This window comes from Amblyomma maculatum, chromosome 1 (assembly GCF_055883805.1).
Source record: "Amblyomma maculatum isolate TAMU_Amacu chromosome 1, ASM5588380v1, whole genome shotgun sequence".
NCBI classification, from domain to species: Eukaryota; Metazoa; Arthropoda; class Arachnida; order Ixodida; family Ixodidae; genus Amblyomma; species Amblyomma maculatum.
This window is the reverse complement of record NC_139344.1, coordinates 384,120,162-384,132,751: the sequence shown is the minus strand read 5'-3', so window position 1 is coordinate 384,132,751 and position 12,590 is coordinate 384,120,162. Positions and strand designations below refer to the sequence as shown.

Genomic DNA, 12,590 nt, shown 5'->3' with positions numbered 1-12,590 from the left:
GGAGTGATCAATACTGACAGACTTCAGTGGTCCGAAGCACACTTGGCTGTTCTCTTTAAGTCTGAAAGATGTTCAGACTTGAGGGTATAAGGACAAACTGATCTCCCAAGCTGTATTTGGCAATGAGCAAGGATATAAAAGGTCAAGTACAGGCTTTTTTCCACCCATGCTTCCCCAAGAATATTACGAGGCAAACTTGTGATGCAGGTAGGTGCGTCCAACAAGAAAACACGTAGAAAGGGAGAAAAATGTCAAGGTTTCAATGGCTTTACCAGTGATACTGATTGTCCCAAGCACATCACACGATGCCTATGGGTCCTGGTATGACCCATTGGAATGGCATCACACTTAAACAGCATGGTAAAGGCCATGCTATTAGAGATCAGTAATTATGCAACATGTATAGATGCATATTGCAGCCATCTTTGACTTTGTTGGTGCATACCACCAAGTACCACACGAAGGTAATGCAGCTGCAAGCAGGCATAGAAAAGGGGAAAAAAAAAAAAAAAAGACTAGCAGAATTTGGCGCTTTTGTTCTAAACATCTGCTCATCCTGCTTCTTGCAATCACTTCTACTTCGAATTAAAAATTGCTGCTCAAAACATTTTGTGTCTTTATGCTTCCCTTGCAAGCAATGCAGAATGTTGCAATCGCAACATAAAATGTGTAGCAGTCTATCAAGGTTCACAAAAGTACTTTGTGCCCCTTAGTATTTAGTCACTAGCTTGATTAATTCTGTGCAGTCCTCTCTCTCCACAGCTGCTGCCAACGCTCTTGAAAAAGGCAACAGAGGCTTTGCAGTGCACCAAACAACAAGATTGAACAGAGCTGCAAATATGCAATGTCTGTTACTAAGGTCCCAAAATAGCAGTTTATGATGTGCATGTTAAAGCCTCAATATATGTTTTCCTTATGATTAGCTTTCATGGTTGAAAACATTCACAGCAGAGAAGTGAATAAAGCAGACTATGCCTCCACGAATCTTTTGCATGATGTATGCATGTAACAGGGCTCTGGCATCCACAACCTTTCTAAGCATTAAAAAGAAAAAGTTACTGCATAACTCAAAGTGCGCCCTTAGCAACTCTATCAATGTGGTTGTAAAGCTTGCATAAGACAAACAAACTAACCTACTTTCAGAACCTCCAGTCAAGGTCGCACTTCGTTTAATGTGACCTGCTTGCACAGTAATAGGACTGGCTTTATACACTGCTGGCATGACAGGAGACTCAAGACCAGACATTTGGACATTTAACCTGCAAAAATAAAGCTGTCACAAAGTACTTAGTACAGGGCACTAGATGCAGCAAAATACAATATATCTGGCTGTGAAACCTTTGACGTAAGGTTTATCTATAGCGAATCTCTTACTAAACTTGAACCTGTACACGAGCACTAGGCAGATGAAACACGTAGAGCCACGGCTACGGCACAAACTGCACTGCTTAACCTCATGCAAACCTCGCGCCACTCTAACCCAAGGGGCTTCGGCAAAGATCCAGAAAGACGTAGAACTATCTCGAAAGACACAAACTTAACAACAGGGACGGGCTAGCAGGAAACGGACAAGTGTGCCGTGGTCACACCTTTGCTGACCGCTTGCGCTGAAGGTCGAGGATGACCTGCGTGGGTGGCACTTTACGCCTGAGGATGAGCACTCGTGGTCGAGTCCGCACGTGCACGAGAGGAAAAGAGGCATAGTTGAGCTTCACGTGACTGTAGCCCTCCACCGCTGCCAGCAGCTCGTGGGTGTCTCGGTAAGGAACTACCGAACTGCTGTGCATTGACTTTCCTTCCAAAATGAGGTGCGTAAAACTCTGCATTTCGAGGCCGCCGGGGACCAGGTTTTCAGTCTTGTTATACCTTGAAACGTAGTGAGACAGAGAAGCGCATGTAAAATGAAGGAGAGGTGAGCCATTGTTTGCAGGGTTAATGTGATCGGGAAGAACTAGTACGTATAAACTTAACAGATTTTGAGAGACTATATCAAACGTGACGTCGCTGGGTACACGTGCGGCTGCTAAAGTAAAAAAGGCATAACAGTGATGAAAAAAAATGAAGAAAACAAAACAAAACAGAGGCACTCATGGGAAGAGAGTATGGTGCGATTTACGAAATCTTGGGCAAGCAGACAAAATTAATGTAGTACTAAAACCATAGCCCGTCTGTCGTTTTCAGGGCTAAGAACACATCGAGTGAACTGGTCCAGTTGCTGTGAGAATACAGAACCTCGTTGATAAGTTCCTGGTTCATACAATTTTCTGTTTCATGCGCTCAAAATCGTGGGCAGTAAAGAAATCTCCCATAGAGTTGAACAATATTTCTCCCAGTTAATACGTATAACACGATTTCCCGGTTACTGCGTTCAAAATTTCGGCTAACTGTGGTCGTATAATACATTTTGCGATCAACCGGACAAAAACTGATCAACGGCGATCACCCGCCACAGTTGCTTTCCTGTAGTGCCCAGGTGTAACAGGGCGAAGCACCAAAGAAAGCCAACTAGCCAACATGCGAGGTGCCCGTTCCCACGGAAACATCATGAGGACTAACGCAGTGCCTTCAATTTGATAACTACAACCAAAGTGAAAGCTCGTTAATTCTAAATGATGCCATGATCGGCGTGGCGGCCGGCGGCGTCGGAGGGTAGGGGTTGGCGGTGGCGGCTGCCTGCTCTTCTCTTCCGCAAAACCTCTAAAGCATCTCAGGGCAGAACAGTAGCACGGTCTGGTTATCACTCGTTATACGACTAGAATGCGCCAAAACAAGAGCACGCTGATAGCCACTGTGGATGAAACGACAGAAGAGAGTGGCGGCGGATACGTAGAGTCGCAAGCGCTACGCCTGATGTCCAGCAGAGCGGACAAAATTGCTGTGTTTAGAACATGGTCGTTGTTTTTAGCAAACGTGAGTTTTTTTCTACAATGATAAGTCTAGATAATTACATTTTGCAAAGAAAAGAGAAATGCAAAGCATATCAGTTGTTTTGGAACATTTTTTTTAAGCGTTTGTATGAAATAAACAGCGCCCAATGGTCCCCTGGCAGCTTCCCTGAGAAGCTCGTTGCAGCCGTATGACACAGCGACGACACCTTTGAAGTGAAACTCTCTATAACTCCCATGCGCTCTTTTAGGCCAAAGAAGTTCAAGGTAGTTCTGAGTCGGCCATGTAACAGGGATATTAGAAATAACCGCTTCAGAGTCAGAAAACAATGGCATGCAGTTTTGTCAAAGCCCGTGGTGTCTACAGTTTTGCGCACAGGTGTAGATTCGAAATCAGCCAGTGCTGGCGACACCTTATTTTGCTTTTTTGGCTTTTTCCAGCTAATAAAATATCTCTACATTTATTAAGTGCAGCCTCTCTGTGATCAGAATGCAGTACCTTACCAATAACAACTTCAATTTGTCATCACTGACCCTTTAACCTCGTGAGAATGAGATGTGTGTGTGCACGCACCCTTACCAGTGAGAGAATTAGTTAAACCCGTTACCTGAGCAGCCCCTGACATGAGGACGGACAGCCTACAAGTCCTATGCATTATGCTATATATTGGTACACTACTTAAATACCTTCAGTTGTACCAGCAGACATGCATGGATACTCAACGTGCAACGTCACTCACTCCGCAGAGCATATCAGGAGCCCCTCATAATCGGTGCCATAGTTATTACTACAAAAGTGAGAGCTTAGAATTCAAGACTAGGTGAAAGGTCACTGTTTCGTAATGGCAAAATGCAGCAAAAGAGAGTAAAAAATGCCAAAGAAATTGGAAGCTCTCTTAACTATTCAAATTAGTACAACAAACTGAAGTGTGTACACAACCATATAAACAACACATTTTCGCTGAAATCAAATGTGATGCAAACCTCAGTGCCAGTATTCCCTGAAATTGTCGTTAAATTGTACTCCTTACCTCCAATGAGGATTCAGCTCTCCAAATCTTGACACCCCGGTCTGAGCAGCAAACACGTCAATGTGGATGTTCGCAACTAAAACAAACAAATTTGAAGAAAAAGAAAAGTGTTAGAGCTTCTTGCTAGTAAATCGAATTCCATAATACACCAGCTCAACAGCAAGGCAGTCAAGCCTGATTACCAGTAATCTAACACATTGATGTGCCACTGCATTGAGCTTATCTACTGAATTTTTTTGGAAGCAGAGCAAAATGGCCAAAACAGTGTGCGGCAGAGGCTACGTAGCTAACTGCAATAGGAATTTAAGAAGACTTCCAATATATGCAGTAACGAATGCTGATATTTGCACTCAGCACCTGACATGGTTGGAGAAATACCTAGCTGCTTCCCACATGTTATAGGACACCTTAAGAAGAGTCTCGTCCAAATGCAAGGGAACCTCAGCTGCTACTCTCCCAGTGTTACAACTACACTCAAAACTAGTTGCTAAAGCAGCTGTGGCACAGTGCTCACCTGGCAAGCCTGCCTCGATTTCGTGGAGCTTCTTGAGAGCATGGCCCCCAGGGTAGTTGTGGCTGGAGATGTAGAGCAGCAGGCCTGTAGCAAACAGGTTGGTGACAAGGTGGAAGCAGATGCCCAGCGTGCAGACCACATGCCAAGAGGATTTCAGTCTGTTGTTCCAGCTGCATCAATAAACAACAAGCCGAGTACAATGTTACGCACTTCCCCTCTGCATGCTCAGCTCGACCCTCAAGACCTGCTTTTGGCAATTACAGCTTCCATTCATGCGAAACATGGATCGGTACGATTGTCCAGATAAGTTTTTGAATGTAATCTCGTTGTGGTTTATTTCAGCATTTTGTAGCAACTGCAACTAATGCATTGCTGCTTTGGACACGTGATTCTAAAGTGTGGCTCTCAAAAGTTGCGACTCACAAGTGCAAGCAAGCCCTAGCAGCGGCCACGTTGAGGAGCGGAAATATGTAGAGGATGAAGCGCAGCTCCTTGTGGGGGAGGAAGGAGTAGAGCAGCACGTATCCCACTGCCGGAAGCAGCAGCATCTTCACTCGCGAGTCCACCCATACACCAATGGGGATGAGAAGCAAGGAGCTGCTCAGTGCACGTGGAATGGCTGAGTATAGGTACCACGACCACGGTGAAGTCTGAGTTAGTAGTCAAGGGTGCACACGTAACCATTAAGGAAGGCAGTGACTCTCTCTCAAAAAAAGAAAAAAGAACCAAATCTACAAAAATATGGCACTCTTAACTAACTTGTTTACATCACATCTCTGAAATGTCGCTATGCAAAGGGTTAAAGGAACACTGAGGACAAATAAATGTTGGCCTGTAGTGACAGGGTACCACATTATAATTATACCTCCCTCCCCACGCCACTAATACAGGCCTGCCACTCTAGTCAGAAGCAATGCATTCACGATGAGAGTTTTTACATAGTCTCGACCCTAAGTGGTCCAGGCAAATGAAGACCGTTGTAGATGGTTGCACTAGTAGCAGCCAAGTCCACAAGCCAAGCCAAGAGGAAAGTCAAAAAACAAGGGCCTTAAGATGTAGCAATGAAAAAGACAGCAGCCAATCCAAGAGTGAGGAGAGGAAAGATGAAAGAAGCCAAACCAATGAAGAAAATAAAAATAAAAAGCAGACATGAAAGAAGGAGGAGAACAAGTAGGAAAAAGATGAAAGAAAAAAAGTGCAAGAAAACACAAGTCAAGCCAAGAAAGAGAAGAAAGAAGCAGCAGAAGTATCAGCAAAGTAGAAGAAAAGCAGTCAAAAGAATAAGAAGGAGAAAAAAGAAGGAAAAAAAAAAAGTGGGAGAAGGCGAGAGAAAAAGATAGAAGCCCAGAAAATGGCAGTGTAGTTTGGTTTGGTTTGGTGTGGCCTATGGGATTTAACGTCCCATGACTAAGGCTATGAGGGATGCCGGGAGGGGTTGTGCAGCACTCACTGCATGGTTAACCCGAGCTATAATCTAGTTGAGTCAACCTCACTTTATAAACCAGAAAAAAAAAAAAAAACCAAATACAGGTGCCACTGTCACCGGCTGATTTCATAAGCAAAATGCATGCATCAACACAAATTTGTGAGCATGGATACCAGACGCAATGCTACACCGCTGCACATTGCACAGCTCAAAACAAACTCTTAATCTAGTTTCACACAAGTCCAGTTATAAGTGGAACGTTGTGAAACGTTCCACTTATAACTGAAAATCATGTGTAACCAGGTTAAGAGTGCAATGGCAACCAATCCATTTTGGTGAGGACGGCACAAGTTTGGATTGACAAGTGTAAAGACTCAAATTTTAAGTCCAACTTTTTTGGTGACAAATTCGTCGGGACTGCCAAAAAGAGCCGAGAAATCAAATTTTACTGAGAGAAATAACCGGATGGCATTGCCCTCAATGTCCCTTTAACTCACCCTGCTGGGGTGGCGCAGTGGTTACGGCGCTCGACTACTGTTCCAAAGGACGCGGGATCGAATACCAGCCTCAGCGGCCGCTTTTCGTTGGAGGCAAAAAGCAAGGCGCCCGTGTGCTGTGCGATGTCAGTGCACGTTAAAGAACTCCAGGTGGCCGAAATTTTCGGAGTCCTCCACTACGGCATCTCTCATAGCCTGAGTCGCTTTGGGACGTTAAACCCCACAAAACCAAAACCAAACCTTTAAACCATCATAAACAATGCAGAATGTGTTGCACCTTTAAGTTTGGTTTGGTTTGGTTTGTGGTGTTTAACGTCTCAAAGCGACTCAGGCTATGAGAGACGCCGTAGTGGAGGACTCCAGAAATTTCGACCACCTGGGGTTCTTTAACGTGCACTGACATCGCACAGCACACGGGCGCCTTGCTTTTCGCCTCCATCGAAAAGCGGCCGCCGAGGCCGGGATTCGATCCCGCATCTTTGGGAACAGTAGCCGAGCGCCGTACCACTGCGCCACCCCGGCGGGGCGCACCTTTAAGTGAAGAACTACTGCACATAGGACAGAGAGGGAGAGAACAGCTTACATGTTGTGTTGATTACTTATACACATAAACAATCTTAAGAGTTATAGACAATAAGATTAAATTACAAAACAGCGCTACATGGTATGCAAATTTACAAGAATATACAACGGCAAATAGACTACAAACAGTATTTATATGCATAGTGAATGTACTTTTTCCCTAAAAATATCTGAAAATTTAGACAGTGTATTCGTTATGTGGCCAAAATGTTCAGAAAAATTAGAGGAGGTGGTAAATAGAACTTAAAATAGGATGATGAAATAGATACTTTGCCTGGTTTAACAGTGGGTGCATTGAATCGCATTAGCCATCAGGGCCCTGGCCTGAGGATTCCACCCATCATGGCCGGCTATGACTAACCCTTCATTTTGGGGCTAAACGAGTGTTTTTATTATCATCACCACAATTCAGATAAAGAAAAAGCCCTCTTTAGTATGCTTGTTTTCTTTTAACAGCATAGCCAACAACTCTTCTCTTACAGTGTGCAGACATCAAATTTTGGTTGCATTAACATACATGAATCACAATGTGGTATTCATCTATGACTGCTTAATAATTTGATTAAATTTTTTCTCTTTTCACCTGTTTCGGTCTAACTCCTGTGAGGGATGAAAATACTGTTATTTAATCATAATCTCTGCTTCTTCACTTGCGATACCTCTACTTGAGACAAGCTGGCTTTAAAGTTTTAGAAAACAAAAATGACAAAGGAACTCTTATATTGCAGCTATTTTATCCTCACATGAGTTACACTTAACTCTGATGTCATAGACATTGCTCAGCCATTGAAACAAAATTGAAAGAGGTGAGAAAAAAAATTAAATTCTAGATAATTTTGCAGTCACAAGCAAACAGCATCTGATAATCAGTGTATAGTAATGCCCTAAGCATCATTACAAAAAATAAAACATGCATGAAGCCCTTCTGTTATAAATTGCGACTATAAAACTTGATATGGAAAATGAAAAACAGAAACTTCATGAAACAAAGAAACTTTATTATTCTGTCGGCTTCTATTGATTTTCGAATTCCTCATAAAAGTTGGCTGCGATTCCTATAGAACAAGGGATAGCAAATCTTGAAAATAGACACATGGTTCTAAATAATATTGCACAGCATTTTTGCATTCGGAAAAGGGCACTTGCCATCATTCACTATTGTGATCAGCAAACTACATGCCAAAAGGAAGGGGTGAATGTACTATGCAAAGGAAAAATCTTAAGCTTATTTACACAGCGAAAGTAGGAGGTGACTCCATTACACAGTTTGTTAGTTCCTCGAGTAGATATGGCACCTTGAACAATGTCACACTAGTAAACTTCGGAAATACTTTTATAAACTGACATTAAAAAGACAGGTATGCATGCATGTACTTGTCTGTAATCTGCAGGTAATGATAAAAAATTGTCTAGCAGTGATATCCTATCCAACTAAATGCAGCACCTCACAGACAAGGATACACCCCAATCGGAGCTCTTGTTCAACACAACATTGAACCAAAGCACTTCGCCCTCTGGCCACAGCCAGCGTTGCCAGAAGTAGGAGTCAATAGCAATGGTTGTTCCTGTGGTAAAGAAGAAACAAAAGAACACCTCAATACTGGAGCCAGATGGGAGTCAACAAATTTTTGTTTTCTTTTATGCAAGAGCTAAAGCAAAAATTAAGGAACAGAAAGAGGAAACCTGCACCTTAGAAGTAAATATTGTGCAAAGCGACAACCAGCGATCTAACAAGTCTAGAAGTTATCCTATGCTATTTATATCTAGGCTTAGTGAAAGCAGTTCTTATTTTCGGACAAAATTACAATATTTGCCCTGTGTGAGAAGGCTAAAGGAGTGCCCTACTGCACTAGGAAATTCCACCCTTGATAGAAAAGCAACTACTTCAGAAATTCAACTCAAACACTTATATTTCAGTGCATCAAACAAAACTGTGTAAGAACCAATATGTAACTAGACATGTATGTACAGTCGTGAGCAGAAGTGGTATATAACACACAGCTGGTGCTGGAGCTTGGGAAATATGCGTCAAAACGCTATGTAGTGACAGCGACAAGGACACCGACAGCAACACATGCATGTGAATAAAATGGGGCACCGCTACTATTGTCCCGATTACAGATAGCTGTTGCTAGATGGCATTGCAATGAAGTTTTTCTCAGTGTTCCTTAGCATATACAGGAACACTAGTTTTTGTGGGCTCTGCCACCGACTGCATTTTGCACACCACTTTTGCTCACCACTGTACAATACAAGCAGATCAATTAAGGGGAAATGAGGGTGCTCATTATAATACACGAAGGAAAGAAGCCAACAGTCGGCGAGGCCAAGGAAAGCGTTGTACCATCCCCAACGCTTTCCTTGGCCTCGCCAACTGTTGGCTTCTTTCCTTACTGTACAATACAGTTATGGGAGAACACAAACTCAAGTGAACCCTCAAAATATAAAAACGAAGTTTGCACGTACCAAGAAGTGCTAGTGCAATGGGAATTCCCCACTTGAAGACATTGACAATGCTAAGGCGACCAGAAAAGATTTCCATGAGAATAATGATGCCTAGAAGAGACGCCAACTCCGCACGGAAAACAAGGACAGCCACTCCACTTGCACCAATAAGTAGAAAGTGTCGTTGTTCCAACCAGTAGCTATAGGCGAGCAGAACTGGATGAAAAAGAAAAATGCAAATGTCAAATTGTCTTTCTGCAAGAAAGCTGCACTTTTCTTTGGTTACTTATGTTTATACTCACCAAAGATGAGTGCAAATGTGTTAGGAAGTGGTCGTGACATGTAGAACACGAAGTGGAACTGCGACACAGTCAGGAGTGTCAACCAATTGGTCATTGCGGTCCCAAATTCTTTCTGGAGGGCTCTGCTGAATTCCCGGTATGCACATGCCACCATTGTACCAAGAACAGCCCTCACTAGAAAATATCCAAATATGCTTTGATCAGTGCAGTGAAAAGCAACAAATTATACTCCATTTACAACTTACAAAGAAATTACGTTTGGAAGGTGCGGTTGCATGTGCCCAGCCATACACTTAATGGATGAGAGCTCACCAATGAATTGTGCAACTATTTTTTCCAGGCCCATGAGAGTGCTGACGGCGACCCAAGGTCCGGCGAAAAGGGCAACCATCAAAGGTCCCACAAATGATCTCGGCACAACGCCCGGAAACTCCAGATGGTCATACTGCGTATACATGAGAACGGTGAATATGAAGCTTGCGAACTTGATTCAAACAGACACACAATGCAAGGCATGCAGTGGGATCAGGTTGCATAGCTGCGAGTGAGACGGCAGTGAGACATATCAGTGCTCGTTACTCACATTGGAAATGTTTGTTCTGTGGTAGATAATGTCGTGGATAGCTTGTAAGTTGAAGCTCTCTTCAACTTTGGTGAACGGGCAAATGACTAGATGCACAGCACACGCTATAAGAAGCAGCCACTCCACTGAATCTGTAAAGAAAGAAAGAAAGACAGGGATAAAAAAAGAAAGAAAAAACAAATCACTGACTTTTCTAGTGATCAAAATAAAAATCTGTCACGGCAGATCTCACCTTGAGTTTTTGCCACCATGCTGACTATGCGGAACGGCGCCAAGTTAAGGGGTTGCAGCACCGTGGGTTACAGCAAGGAGTGACGACGACTCCCACTGATCACAAGACGATTCGGAGAATTTTTACAGCACAGATATGTACATCATGACGCATCCAAGTATTTTTCTCAGCTGAACACACTTTAACATTTCGAACAGAAGCGGCAGTGTTTCTTTTGAGAGATCACACGTTGAAAGAATTTGCAGGGCTGTGCATCTGCTGTTTTGGGGAGCCGGGAGTGATGTAGGTGTTAACAATTACAAAGATTAGAAGCAAGCGCAGAGTGCTCGAAGTGAGATCAGTACTTCGGGAGGTTTCTACGACTAGGCACACACACAAAAGAATGACGAAATGCAGTCAGTACTTCGGCCACAGTAACACCGCTGACATGTCTGCTGAAGCGTTCAACACACCGAAACCAAAGACCCTAGTCTGGATTGAAACGGATTGGCTTGCTTATTGTTAGTTTCATTTTCGCAAAGATGGTTGAAGTTCAGAGCACGGTGGTTCAGAGTTGTTCGTTGCTTCCTGATTTATGACTCAGTCAACTTAAGCAATGACCAGCGCTTATTTATTAGTAGAAAAGTACTAATCCGGAGGGTCAGAATCTAGCGTACCGTCGCCTTGATTGGCGAAGCTAGTTCAAGAGGTCAAAAACAAATGACCTAAGCGGGTAATTTAAACCGGTAAAGCGCCTCCAGACTCTCCCCCTGGCTGAGCCCTGCCCCGAGGTCCATGTCGGTGTAAATAAAGTCTTCTCACTCACACTTCAGTCTCTCCAATCTCCCAGAGAGGTATTCCAAGTTCGCCAACCGAAAGTGAGTGATGAAGCCTATGATTGACCGATGACTGGCCACAACTTTCCATAGTGCTTTCATAGGTTTAAAAAAAATGGCAAAGGTTTAGACCTGCTAAGCGTAAGCAGAGTCCTTCAATGCTTTTGAAGGACTCTGGCGTAAGTAAGCAAAGCAAAAGCCGCGGCACGTATGGCTCGACTCGCCTCTCCGCCTCTGTGCGGTAGCTTCTCGGCGAGCTACGTCTACTGGATGATTGGAGTCGGCATGTAATCTTTGCAACCTCCAAGACGCAGACAGTTAACGAGGCGTCTCGCTTGGTTCATTCATGACGACTGCTGCCTATAAATTGTCAAGAGCTGTTGCGGTCCGTTGGCACCGGCTTGAAGGAAGCGAAGGCTATCAGACAGAGCCAGCGCTACGGCTCCAGTATGGCTGCGGTTGAGTGATGTAATGGTTTGCATGTTACGAGACAGAGTCGCGCCCTCACTTTTGGCGGCGGCATCGGCGCCTAGCAACGTCATAGCTGGATATGGCACCTTGAACAATGTCACACTAGTAAACTTCGGAAATACTTTTATAAACTGGCTTTAAAACTGACATTGTTTCTCCTCGGTTCAAGGTCGAATACGTGCACACGGCGAAGAAGCAACGCAGGGGAGTAATAAAAGCGTTCGTTTATAAAGAATGCGATCACAGTGGGTTCGAACCAGTCGGATACGAACCCGGGTGCAGTAGTTGAGCGTCTTAACCACTGAGCCACCACGGCGTGGATACTTTGCTCGCTATGACGAGCCCACAAGTAGATACGTTAAGGTCTCTGTCATCAAGCGCGCGCCGTTGCATTGGAGCTGATTGCGGACGCCGTAGTTAAACGTCCGCCATTTGACGTGGCGGCTCCGAGATTGTGCCGCATGTACAGCTGGCGTTATCTTACTTTGTTAGTTTTCTTTTTTCGATTTCGATTTATCTACATTGGCTCTGGCACCCAACGGTTCCTGCCACCTCAGCCGCACGCGCACCAAAGACGGCGCGATGGACGCAATCGGTGTATTATCTCTCTGCTGTAAGTAATTATTATCTAGAAAACTATTTTATCAGTAATGCATGTAAGTTTACCCACTGCGTTGTATGCTCGAACAAAGCGTAATACTTCCTCGACTTGCTTTTTGTTGTGTCGGGAAAAGGCAATATGCCTGCCTGCCTGCCTGCCTGCCTGCCTTGCCTTGCCTTGCCTGCCTGCCTGCCTGCCTGCCTGCC

General features: G+C 44.0%; 1 protein-coding gene across 1 annotated transcript; it reads right to left on the bottom strand.

The window, feature by feature from the left end:
- Positions 1–499: 499 nt before the first annotated feature.
- Positions 500–10,978, bottom strand: Alg12 (Alg12 alpha-1,6-mannosyltransferase). The gene is made up of 10 exons (XM_084593547.1): positions 10,498–10,978; positions 10,266–10,396; positions 9,995–10,127; positions 9,683–9,856; positions 9,402–9,596; positions 8,397–8,500; positions 4,854–5,080; positions 4,431–4,600; positions 3,917–3,992; positions 500–1,866 (listed from the first exon to the last, which is right to left on the bottom strand). Exons 1-10 carry the CDS (start codon positions 10,514–10,516, stop codon positions 1,584–1,586), a joined length of 1,512 nt encoding a protein of 503 aa, XP_084449673.1. The 5' UTR covers positions 10,517–10,978; the 3' UTR covers positions 500–1,583.
- Between the last annotated feature and the right edge of the window lie 1,612 nt (positions 10,979–12,590).